The sequence below is a fragment of the Hyla sarda genome, chromosome 4 (genome assembly GCF_029499605.1).
Source record: "Hyla sarda isolate aHylSar1 chromosome 4, aHylSar1.hap1, whole genome shotgun sequence".
Lineage (NCBI taxonomy): Eukaryota > Metazoa > Chordata > Amphibia > Anura > Hylidae > Hyla > Hyla sarda.
In genome coordinates this window covers 404,967,424-404,980,893 of record NC_079192.1, presented here as the reverse complement: position 1 = coordinate 404,980,893, position 13,470 = coordinate 404,967,424, and the positions used below count along the sequence as shown (strand labels likewise).

Below are 13,470 nucleotides of genomic sequence, written 5' to 3'. Positions count from 1 at the left end.
AGCATTATATTGCACGCTCTTAGCATTATATTGCACATACGCTCATAGCATTTATACTGCACGCACGCTCATAGCATTTATACTGCACGCACGCTCATAGCATTTATACTGCACAAACTTTTTTTTATATATATCAACTGGCTAGAGAAAGTTAAACAGATTTGTAAATTGCATAAGGCAGTCGTCACAAACTTCTCGGCTCGGCAGTTGATGACTTTTCCTGCATAAATGAGTTCAGCTTTCAGGTGCTCCCGTGGGCTGGAAAAGGTGGATACAGTCCACAGTAGGAGACTCTTTCCTAGGACTGTATCCACCTTTTCCAGCCCACCGGAGCACCTGAATGCTGAACTAATTTATGCAGGATAAGTCATCAACTGCCGAGCCGAGAAGTTCGTGACCATTACGCTGCATTTGCTCCCCGGCGTCCTGGCCGGTTACCTGCCTTCACACCGCACCGCTATGCACCTTTTGCTTATGCAATAAAAAGCTTTTGCAAGCCTGAAAAATCCCGGTGAGTGCCGTCTTATACTTTTCACATCCTCTTTGTGTTTACTACCATTGTGTTTATGGACTGAGCACCTAGTTGGATTGGCTTGTGTCAGTATCCACCTGTGTCCTCGTGGTTTACCGCAGTGATCACCGTTGCAGTGCCGGACTCTGTATCTTGTACATTTAGATTTGTAAATTGCTTCTATTAAAAAATAAAAATCCTTTCAGTACTTATGAGCTTCTGAAGTTAAGGTTGTTCATTTCTGTCTAAGTGCTCTCTGATGACACGTGTCTCGGGAACCGCCCAGTTTAGAAGAGGTTTGCTATGGGGATTTGCTTCTAAACTGGGCATTTCCCGAGACACGTGTCATCAGAGAGCACTTAGACAGAAAAGAACAACCTTAACTTCAGAAGCTCATAAGTACTGAAAGGATGAAGATTTTTTAATAGAAGTAATTTACAAATCTGTTTAACTATCTGGAGCCAGTTGATATATAAAAAAAGTTTTTTTCCTGGATAACCCCTTTAATAAAAGTTTAAAAACACCCATATTAAAAGTTCATATCACCCCCCTTTTCCATATAAAAATATGTAAACATAATAAAAATAAACATATTTGGTATTGGCGCGTGCGTAATTGACCGAACTATTTAAAATAACATTTTATATCCCGTATGGTAAATGGTGTTTACGGAAAAAAAAAATCCCAAAATTGCATTTTTTATGTTTATAACCTCATATCCCAGAAAAAATTAAGTAAAAAAAAAGTGTTAAAAATGTCCGATCAATACCATAATGGTACAGATACAAACAGCATATTACGGCTCAAAAAATGAGCCCTCATTCAGCCCAGTATACGGAAAAATTCTAATATTATAGGGGTCAGGGATTATTTTTTTTTATTAAAAAGTAAAAAAAAAAAAAATTAATATTATTAAAACATGACAGAAACTAAACAAATTTGGTATTGGTGTAATCAGACCGACCTAAAGTATCAAAATAATATGTAAGTTTCACCACAAGATGAATGGCAAAAAAAAAGAAAACTCCCAAATTAGCTTTTTTTTTTTTTTTTTTTTTTTTTTATTTCACCTCACAAATAATTATTTTTTTTGTTTCAGAGCATAACCTATGGAAAAATGAAAGGTGTCATCACAAATAGAGATGAGCGAATTTACAGTAAATTCGATTCGTCATGAACTTCTCGGCTCGGCAGTTGATGGCTTATCCTGCATAAATGAGTTCAGCTTTCAGGTGCTCCCGTGGGCTGGAAAAGGTGGATACAGTCCACAGTAGGAGACTCTTTCCTAGGACTGTATCCACCTTTTCCAGCCCACCGGAGCACCTGAAAGCTGAACTAGTTTATGCAGGAAAAGTCATCAACTGCCGAGACGAGAAGTTTGTGACGAATCGAATTTACTGTAAATTTGCTCATCTCTAATTACAAAGTATACTTGGCCCAGCAGAAAACAAGCCTATGGCTATTATAGGAGGAGGAGGAAAAAACGAAAGGTCAGAAACTAATAAAGACCTTATTTACATACTATTTTGTATGTAGCATCTATTCTGCACATATGCTCGGAGCATTTATACTATACATACGTGTGTTAGCATTTATAATGCACATGAGCTCATAGCGTTCATACATAGCATATAAAAACTTCATGTTGATATAATTGCTATTCAAAGCCTTACATAACGTTAAGCCATAATCAGAGGTTTGTCATACATGATAGCATATATGTCAATGCACTGCATAATTATTGTTTCTGACATGTCTTCAGAGAAGTAATATCACAACGCATTAGGCGGTAGCATACCCATAATGCCTGCCATGTCTGCGGGGGGGATACACTGCGTAGTTATTGTTATTGACACATTCTGAGCATAATATCAAGAACCATAGGCGGTAGTATACCCGTTATGCCTGCCATGCAGGCAGGGGGATGCACTGCGCAATTGTTGCTACTGACACCTCTTCAAAGCCACAATATGGTGACTCATATGCGGTAGTATACCTGTTATGTCTGCCATGTCTGCAGGGGGATGCACTGCCTAATCACATTACCAACACATCTTCAGAGCAATAATATCACGACTCATAGGCAGTGGTATACTACCTGTTATGCCTGCCATGTCTTCATGGTGAAGCACCATGTCTTCAGAGCAATAATATCACTGGCAGGTGGTGGTAGGGAATCAAGGAATATTGTTTGGGTTTTATGGCCCTTTTATGGGCAGGGCCCCACAATAGGTTATGACTCTAAACTAATATGTTAGTATCAGCAGTCCTACAGCATTTACAGCCAGTCGAATGGATGAGACACAAGCGTTTGTACGGCACCTCAAGGCAGGGGGGTGTTTGTCATTACTTGGTTCCTGGCGTTTGAGAATTGTTTGGCCGATTTCGATTAAGGTCTGCTGTTTGGACGAGGTACATGATAATTACTATCGTGATTACTGCCAGGTTTTTTGGCCATCTATAGGCCGTGCCCACGTTCGCGGTTTTGGGCACACTTCTGACCGCTGTAAGTATGTTATTTTTGTTCCTGTTATTATTATTGTTATATTTTATACTCTTTCTTACTCGTTATGATTGTTATTGTAGTTAGTATGATCGTTATTACTAGTCATTATTATTGTTATTACTATTATCGTTGTTAGCATTACTATGTATTGTTGTTGTTGTTTATTAGTGTCAGGCAGCTGTACACGTTTGGAGCCCCGACCGCAAAGGTTAATGCTTTGCCAAGATGTACAACATACAAAACGTTTTTATATCTGACAGTGCCCATTTAAATCACTCCCTTTTTCCATATTCTAAAAAAACTAAACAAAAAAAAAAAACATATTTAATATCCCCACATGCGGAACTGTCACAATTAATAAATTATAGCTTTCTTGTTTTTCCATTGTCTGCAACATAAACCGAAGAAATCCCAAATTGTTGAATTTTGGTCACATCACATCCCAGAAAATAGGAAAAAAAGCAAAGTCTGATCTGTGCAGAGGTGGCACTGATAAATGCTACAGATCACAGCACAAAAATTGAGCCCTCACACAGCTCTGTTACTGTGAACACTACAGATTTTAACATTTTGGGTGCATCATCAGGTTTCGGAACTAAGAGATTCCAGTCTGAGTCTTACTTGGAAAGCAGAATGATAAGAGGTGGTGCTAGGGGATGCTTCTAAAAAAAAATTGGTGACATGTGGTTCTACGTTTCCAACTCTACAGCAACAATTTCATAGCAGAAAGTAAAGTGAAGCTTTGGTCCTTACCTAAAATAGCCTAACAATTTATACTAAACAAACTTTTTTTTTATTTTATTTTTAGAACAAAAGAAACCTCATTAAATGACTTAAGGCCTCAGTACATAAAGGCAAAAGAAAATACGACCCATCAAATAAAGAAATCCGAATCGACTAAATCTTCCTTGAAGAATAATGAAAAGCAATGCAATAAACTGGATCAGGAGATTGTGGAGCTGGAAATGGAAATCAGTGCAGTTCAGGAGGCCCGGAGAGGGTTTGAGAGGAGAGTTGAAGAGGATCAGACACAGAGGGAGGTTGATATTGAGTTAGAACAAAGTCAGGTAATAGAAGGAAGTGCTATCACATCCCCTTTATAGTAGATTTTTTTTTATTTTTTTCTTGGTTAAAACTAACATCATTTGGGTGAAGTCGTGTTATCCAGTTTATTCACGGTATACTTGGCGTTCCAATTTTTATTTTAGTTAATGGAAATGTTCTTCTTTTAAGTCCAAAGTATGGAAACCTGTATAGACTTAATTCTTATCACAGCAGACAGTTTGTTACAATGTGTAGGCTATTTGAAGAAATTAACAGCTAGGACACAAAGCTTACAGCTCTTACCGTCGTTGATTTGTTATAGCAGACAATCTTAATGGGAGACATACAGCAAAAGAATGGGGCTGCGCTCAAGGTCTCTGCATAGCCCAGTGGCCAGAAGTGTCATCATGCAGGATAAAGTAGTGAAGTCAGTCAATGCTATGGCCCAGTCATATGCAGAATTTTGAAGGTCCTAGTGGTTGGACCCCACATAAAATGAAGGCATTTGAATACCCATTTGAGACAGACTGGTTTCTAAGGATATGTCCTTTTTTTACTACTAAGCTCTGTATTTCAGTTTAAAGGGGTATTCCAGGCAAAAACTTTTTTTCATATATCAACTGGCTCTCTAACTGCTCAATGATGATGTCACGTCCCGGGAGCTGTGCATGATGGGAAAATATCCCCATAGGAGCTGCACAGCTCCTGGGACGTGAGTCATCAGAAAGCAGTTAGACAGAAAACAGCAACTCAACTTCAGAAGCTAATAACTATTGGAAGGATTAAGATTTTTTTTATTATAAGTAATTTACAAATCTGTTTAACTTTCTGGAGCCAGTTGATATATGAAAAAAAGTTTTTGCCTGGAATACCCCTTTAAAGCATTACTGTCATTTTAGGGAAAAATCTAGACAATATATTAGTAAGACATAGAGAAGTCAGACCAAGCATTTTGTCCTTTCTCTAACATAAGATCAGCACCATCATTTATATAAACTCTCTCGTATCATTGGGGGACACAGGAGAGTGTCGGTATGCGCTGCTGCCACTAGGAGATGACACTGAGCAGGGAAAGTGTTAGCTCGTCCCGCACAGCCTCTACCCCTCCTGCAGACAGCGATCTAATCAGTCTTAGCTCATTGTCCATAAGAGGCAAACCTCTCCTGCTCTAAAGGTCTGATACATTTTTTTTCTTGCAGCCTTTAGTCCAGGCCCTTCCAGGTTGTTCAGTACTCCATAGTGATCTTTTCAAATTGGGCTCAGCTAGGTCTGTCTCACATAGGTTCTGCCCATGACTAAAAATTTTTGTATTACTCTACATTGGCAGCTCTACCAACTTGATGGCCAATAATCCGGTCCATTTGCATTCTGCTTATTTGTCCTTCTCTCTTATGATAAGGAGTCACACTCCTCTACCGGGACAGATGTTTCCTGTAACTGGCCTGGGTTTTTTCCTTCCTATCCTTGTGGTATAGGGTGACTTTTTCCTACCCACCTTACGTCTGCTTACCATCCACCTGTGGGGGCCCCCTTGTGAGTCTTTCCTGGTTGTCTTTCAGCCCCCGGGATCCATGGATGTATTTTCCAGTTGTCTTCCTCCTTTGCCTCACCCAGTTCTTTATATACAGTTCTTTCCCTCCTTTTAGTCTGCATGGGGGTCCTTTCCTTTATTATAAGGCTGGGAGACAGAGCAGAGGTGCAATGGGCTTGTGCTTCACAGTGTACATTTATGAGTGCGGCTACATGCTGTTGAGCCGTGGCGGCGACTTCCGTTTTCGCTGCAGGCGCTTCTTCGGCCCGGCCTCACAAAGCGCCCTGACATGCTTATCTTCGGCAGCGGAGGCTGCTGGCGGTTCTTTGCCCGCTCCTTTCCCCAGTAGCATGTTCACTCGGGGCCGGGCGCCATTATTACCTCAGCTGCATTTCTTCAGCGGGCCGGGGCACATTAGCTCCGCCCACCCGGCCTGTCGGTGCTTCTTCTTAGCCATGGCGGCACTTTAATTTTCTCTACAGGCGCAACCTCGGCCCGGCCGTGTATAGCGCTGCCCTTTCTGTCGGCAGCGCATGCTGCCGCCTATGTCTTCGCCCTGTCTTCGCCCTGTCTTTTGCATATGCGAATCGCATATGCGCTTGGGGCCGGGAGCGGGCGCCATTACCAACGCCAACAGCATGTGTTCGGTTTCTGCACTGTGCGGATTAACTCCGCCCACCTGGCTGCCAGGGCTCTCTGACGGCGAAAATGTATGATCCACTCAATTGGTATTGAGCTCTCCCTTATTTCATGGTATAGGGAACTATGACTAGTGTGGCTCATTCCACTCGTTCTGTTGGAGCATCCTGGGCTCTCCAGAATAGAGCCTCGGCCTCGCAGATTTGCAAGGCGGCTACCTGGTCGTCTTTGCACTTTCTCGAGGTTTTATCGGATTCATACTTTCTCAACGGCTGATGCTTCCCTGGGGCGTAAGGTGTTGCATGCGGCAGTGGATCAGCCGTCTGCCTGATTACTTATCTGCCCACCCAAGGGACTGCTTTGGTACGTCCCACTGTCTGTGTCCCCCAATGGAGCCGATAGAGAAAAGGAGATTTTTTAACACTTACCGTAAAATCTCTTTCTCGAAGGATCCATTGGGGGACACAGCTCCCGCCCTTTTTGGGGTTTTCCCTTGGTTCTCTGTCCGAGGGTGTGTTCAGTTGTGTTTTTTCTTCTGGTTCTCGGACAGTTTTGGGTTTTTCCTTGACCTATTGGTCTCCTCCTATTGCTCTGGAACTTAAACTGACTAGCTCAGAGCCAGAAGGCGGGTGTATCCTGCTGGGAGGAGCTGACTTTTTTTTATCACCATAGTGTCACACCTCCTAGAGACAGCAAGATACACTCACTGTCTGTGTCCCCCAAGGAATCCTTCAAGAAAGAGATTTTACGGTAAGTGTTAAAAAAATTTCCTTTTTGTTTTCCGTCCAGGTCCGTCCTTCGTACCTGATATGGTTTTGACTTTTTTCATCTCAATGAGGACATTGTCCTACCGTCCTTTTGTCCGGCCCCTTCTCATCCCTGGAAGCATTTGTTCCACAACCTGTTGTGGTCGTCGGACAGGACAACCATTTCGGGAGTTTACCACTGCAAGGGGAAGATCCCACTCTTCAGGGTTTTGGCTCATTCCACCCATTTTTTTGGGGCATCCTGGGCCCTCTGCTTCGTAGCTTCGGCCTTGCAGTTCTGTAAGGCGTCCACGTGGTCGTCTTTGCACTCTTTCTCAAGGTTCTACCAGATTCATACCTTCGCATCAGCTGAAAATCTCTTTCTCGAAGGATCCATTGTGGGACACAGCTCTCACCCTTTTCTGGTGTTCCTATTTCAGTTATCTGTCCGAAGGGTGTTCAGTAGCCTTTTCTTCTGGTTGCTCGGACAGTTTGTGGTTTTCTCTTGACCTGTCGGTCTTCTCCTATTGCTCTGGGACTAAAACTGATTAGCTCAGTGGCCTGGAGGCGGGTATATCCTGCTGGGAGGAGCTGACTTTTCTTGTTGCCATAGTGTCAAGCCTCCTAGTGACAGCAGCATATACCCATGGTCTGTGTCCCCCAATGGATCCTTCGAGACAGAGATTTTACGGTAAGCATAAAAATCTCCTTTTTTGGCATGTTGTCCAGACCTGTCAAAGTTAGATTACACTGGGTCTCAGTCATGAGACTTTCTGCAGTTGTTCATTACAACTGAGTGGAGCATGTGATTGCATGATTTACTCCCCGGCCGGCCACCAGATTCCATTGATGGGCACCTTTATAGTCTATGGAGTGCATCTGTCAGGTCTGGCACCCGGCTGGGAAGTGCTTCATCTGGTAATAACTCGCAGTTGCAGCAAGTCTTGGGACAGAGACCTGGTGTGATATGAACTTTTGACATGTCTGAACAACATGTCAGAAGTTTATATAAATGACTGTAACACTTTAACATTTATTGATGCTGATCTTATGTCAGGGAAAGGACAAGAAGCCTCCATCTGATTTCTCTATATCTTATATATTGTCAAGATTTTTCCATGAAATAATTTGAAGGGGGGAGATTTCTTCTGAAGGTTGGGTAAGGTGAATATCCCAGAAGGATTTTATCCATCCTAGTGCTTGTCATTACAGCTAGAACAGTACAAGTCACTGAAGGACACCGCAAGGAAAAAAAGTGCTGTATTGCAGCAGCAGCTAGAAAAACTGCACTGGGAACAAAAAGCGAACGAAGAGAAGCTAATAATAGATCAGAGGAGACAGAAAGAAATAGAGGTAAATCCATCGTAACACTGATAATGAGGAATCCTATAGTGTACTAATATTTTCTGCTGTGTTCAAAAGAACAACTTCCTTGTTTTATTTACAGGGGAATAAAAAGTGTGTTGAGGAGCAGATAGAAGAATACCACAGGCGTGAAGGAAAATTAGAAACTTACATTAACAATAGCATGTATGTATACTGTTTGCAAGCACTATATTGTATCTTTGTTCCAAATTTAGATAATATTTCAGTCGACCATTTCTACTTTGCTGTGACATGTCAGCTTAAAGGGGTACCCTGCCCCAAGACATCTTATCCCCTATCCAAAGGATAGGTCAGCGACGGGGCACCCACGATCTCTGTGCTGCACCCGGCATTCGTTTAGAACATCGGGTTCAGCGCCGTAGGCTCGTGATGTCACGGCCACACCTCGTCAATGCAAGTCTATGGGAGGGGGCGTGCTGTGACGTCACAAGCCCCTCCCCCTCATCACCATTCATACGGCACAGAGCAAAGTTCGCTCTGTGCACCGGATTTCTGGGGTGCCGCAGCCAAGATCGCGGGGGTCCCCAGCGGCGAGACCCCTGCGTTCAGACATCTTATCCCCTATCCTTTGGATAGGGGATAAGATGTCTAGGGGCAGAGTACCCGTTTAACCCCTTAATGACGCAGGGTATTTTCTGTTTTTGCATTTTCATTTTTTCTTCATCACTTTCTAAAAATCATAACGCTTTAAATTTTGCACCTCAAAATCCATATTATGGCTTATTTTTTGCGCCACCAATTCTACTTTGCTGTGACATTAGTCATTTTACCCAAAAATCCACGGCGAAACGGAAAAACAAAATCATTGTGCGACAAAACTGAAGAAAAAAATGCCATTTTGTAACTTTTGGGGGCTTCCGGTTCTACGCAGTGCATTTTCCGGTAAAAATTTCACCTTCTTTTTATTGTGTAGGTCCTTACGGTTAAAATGATACCCTACTTATATAGGTTTGATTTTGTCGTATTTCTGGAAAAAATCATAACTACATGCAGGAAAATGTATAGTTGAAAAATGTCCTCTTCTGACCCCTATAATTTATTTTTTTCCGCATATGGGGAAGTATGAGGGCTCATTTTTTGCGCAGTGATCTGCATTTTTATTGGTATCATTTTTGTTTTGATCAGACTTTTTGATAGCTTTTTATTCACTTTTTAATGGTACCAAAAATACGATATTTTGGACTTTGGAATTTTTTATGTGTACAACATAGACCGTGCGGTTTAATTACTATTATGTTTTTATAGTTCTGACATTTACGCACGCGGCGATACCCCATATGTTTATTTTTATTTACACAGTTTTATTTTTTTATTGGGGAAAAGGGGGGTGATTCTGACTTTTATTATGGTTCTTTATTAACACTTTATTTTTCACTTCTTTTTTTGCAATGTTATAGCTCCCATAAGGGGCTATAACATTGCACACACTGATCTTCTACACAGATCACTGCCTGGCAACAGCCGGGCATTGATCAGTGTTATCGCCGCTCGACTGCTCCTGCCTGGATCTCAGGCATGGAGCAGTCATTTGGCGATCGGACAGCGAGGAGGCAGGTAGGGACCCTCCAGCTGTTCAGCAAGCTGTTCGGGACACCGCGATTTCATTGCGGCGGCCCCGAACAGCTCCACTGAGTTAATCGGCACAGTTTACTTTCACTTTAGACGCGGCAATCAACTTTGATCGCCGCGTCTGAAAGGTTAATACCGGGCATCACCGCAATCGGTGATGTCCGGTATTAGCCGCGTTCCCCGGCCATTGATAGCCGCCGGGACCGACGCGACATGACGCGGGGTCAGCGCATGACCCCGCATTCTATCGCGGGAGCCCGCTCATGACGTATGTATACATCATATAGCGGGAAGGGGTTAATATTTTATCTTGCTTTTGTACTTGTTATTGATCCTGGTAGTAAGATGACTGGGACATGTTTTACAGCAATGCTTTGGAAGAACACAGGAGCCAGGAGGAGCAACTTGTACATGAAATTGAATCAGGAAAGCAGAGAATGTCCGAGGTCAATGAGGAGTTGAACAATACTGTTAGCGAACTCCAGAATGCCCGAATCGATTACCATGAGGGAAGCCGTCAGAGGAGGAAAGCGGAAATTCTAGAGAGCCTGAAGAGAATGTATCCTGATTCTGTGGTAACAAAATAGGGATATCATTTATATATTAAAGGAACCTGTCAAGTCCCTTAGGCCACTATGATCATCAGTCTTCTTGGATGTCACATTCTCATAAAAACAATATATTCAGTGGTCCTGGTACCTCCTTAGTAGGTATGGTGTCGGAGCTACAGGACATGTAATGATGCTGCCCTGACCCTCCTCCCCGACATCCAGCACTTGTGTCAGGGGTGGCTGGGAGGAGGGTGGGGGCAGCGTGACTACATGCCCCTGCAACATTTCAGAAGACTTATGGGTAGAGAGTCAGAACAAAGCGATGTTTCATGCCAACCCCAGCATCGGGAGGTAAAGTGTACTTGAGATTTGGCACCATATTAACACAGGCTGCAATAAAAGTACAGCCTATATAAGACAGCCTGGGTATATATATATATATATATATATATATATATACACACATACACATATATAAAAAAAAAAACACTTTTCACCAGACAACACCTTTAATGACTGCTGTAAAAAGGTGTGTGTGTGTGGCACTTAAAGGGGTATTCCGGGCAAAAACATCTTATTTGGTATCCAAATGATAGGGGATAAGATGTGTGATCGCAGGGGGCCCGCTGCTGGGACCCCCCGCGATCTCCCTGTAGCACCCACATTCAATGTGGAGGCTGCATCTCCAGTTTCAGAAACCCCCGGGTTTCTGGGACTGGGGAAGTGACGTGACTCCACGCCCCTCCATTCATGTCTATGGGAGAGGGCGTGACGGCCATCACGCCCCCTCCCATAGACATGAATGGAGGGGGCGTGGCATGACGTCACTTCCCCAGTACTGGAAACCCGGAGGTTTCCGAAACTGGAGACGCAGCCCCCGCGTTGAATGCGGGTGCTGCAGGGAGATCGCGGGGGGTCCCAGCAGCGGGCCCCCCCTCAATCAGACATCTTATCCCCTATCACCATATTCAACTAGAGATTCTTAACTGTACTAACATGGCTCAAGCAGTACAGAAAATCATAACTTTGCATTTTTTTATTTTAAGTACGGCAGATTGTTTGAGCTGTGTCATCCCATCCATAAAAAATATCAGCTTGCTGTAACCAAAGTGTTTGGCAAATACATGAACGGCATTGTCGTGTCTACTGAGAAGGTGGCAAGAGACTGCATCCGATTCCTTAAAGAGGAAAGGGCAGAGCCAGAGACATTCCTGTCCTTGGACTACCTGGAGGTAAATTTTATTATCTATAAAAAACAATTAAACGGTAATAAGGATTACAGGGATGTTCTAAAAGACTTTTGCTTTACAGATAAAACCAATCAATGAAAAGCTAAGAGAAATAAAAGGCGCAAAAATGATGATTGACGTGGTGCAGTGCTCCAGCGCTTTACTGAAAAAAGCCATTCAGTTTGTATGTGGCAATGGACTGATATGTGAGACAGTGAAGGAAGCTAAACATATTGCATTTGATGGACCTCAAAGGCTCAAAGTAAGTTGTCTACACCTTACTGTGGTATATCTTTTTCTTCAGTTCAGTAGATGTAAAGGCTATGTAACCAAACAGGCCAATATTACCATGTGTAAGGGCTGGTTCACATGCATACCACAGCAGTACGTTGTGAGATACGTTAAAGGGTACCTGTTCTATACCCAGAAGAGTAATGTATAATGACGATATGGTATAGATCTAAATGTTTATGTTTAAAGCGTACCTGACAAATCCCCCCCCCAAAAAAAAAAAATGTTATATTTTACTCAGTACCTAATTCTGATCATCTACATGTAATTTTTATGTCTCTATCACTTGAAATTTCACTAAAACAATGCATATTTCAGCTGCTCAATGTCTTTCTCATCTTCCCTGGGGGAGGGGGCATGTCCTTCTCTTGCCTGCACTGTTATGACTCCTCCCCTCCCTCACACTGCTGACTCACTGCTCTCAGTAGCCTGGCAGCACTGCTGTGTAACCCTTTCCTCTCTGGTTTTATGGTGTATACACACACACAATGATTATTGGAGATTGTCAGTGTATAACTTACAGCTTCCTAAATTAGTGCAAAGATTTAGTGCTAAAAGTACAGTGTTTTTTTTTTGTTTTTTTTTATGTATACATCTTCACTATGTTTCTATTTTGTTCTTGTATTTCATCCCTTGCCAGTCCTGTAATACTGGGACTTGTAGTTTTGGAATAGTTTGAGGTATAGTATTTGGATAACTCTGTTTTGCAGCAGTGTTGCCTTCAGCTGTGAGCCTATAGCTTTTGCAAAACTACAACTTCCAGCATGCCCAGACATCCTTTGACTGTCCAGACATGCTTGGAGTTGTAGTCTTGCAACAGCTGGAGGCACATGTTTGGTAAAACCCTGTGTTACAGCAGTGTTGCTGCAGGCTGTGTTCCTCCTGCAGCCTTGTCAATCAGCCATCTTGTGTTCATGACCCTTGGACACGCTTATGTTGCTGTAGGACTCATCAGTGTCCCAGGAGGTATGGGGACCCCTAGTGGTGGGATTTTCAAAGGCAGTTTTCTTTTTAAAGAATTATATAAGAAAAACTATAGTTTTGCTAAGATGTACAACATATAAAAAGTTTTTAAATCTGACAGTACCCATTGAACCCCTTAAGGACACAGCCCATTTTGTCCTTAAGGATGCAGCCAATTAAATTTTTGCATTTTCGTTTTTTTCTTCCTCACCTTCAAAAAATCATAACTCTTTTATATTCCCATCCACAAACAAGTATTAGGGGCTTATTTTTTGCGTGACCAGTTGTCCTTTGTAATGACATCACTCATTTTACCATAAAATGTATGGCGAAGTAAAAAAAAATACTATTTGTTTGGGGAAATTGAAAAGAAAACCACAATTTAGCACATTTTTGAAAGTTTCGTTTTCACGCTGTACAATGTACACTAAAAACGATATATGTTCTTTATTCTGTGGGTCAATACGATTAAATTGATACCCATGATTACATACTTTTCTATTA

The 13,470-nt window shown here is 42.3% G+C and overlaps 1 protein-coding gene across 1 annotated transcript in view; it reads left to right on the top strand.

Annotated features, from left to right (window-relative positions):
- SMC1B (structural maintenance of chromosomes 1B) overlaps positions 1-13,470 on the top strand; it is a 94,108-nt gene that overhangs the window by 14,869 nt on the left and 65,769 nt on the right. The window contains exons 6-11 of the mRNA XM_056517497.1: positions 3,826-4,084; positions 8,190-8,330; positions 8,425-8,507; positions 10,300-10,507; positions 11,530-11,715; positions 11,795-11,974. Coding sequence (XP_056373472.1) covers positions 3,826-4,084; positions 8,190-8,330; positions 8,425-8,507; positions 10,300-10,507; positions 11,530-11,715; positions 11,795-11,974 — 1,057 coding nt within the window. The remainder of the gene's footprint in view (positions 1-3,825; positions 4,085-8,189; positions 8,331-8,424; positions 8,508-10,299; positions 10,508-11,529; positions 11,716-11,794; positions 11,975-13,470) is intronic.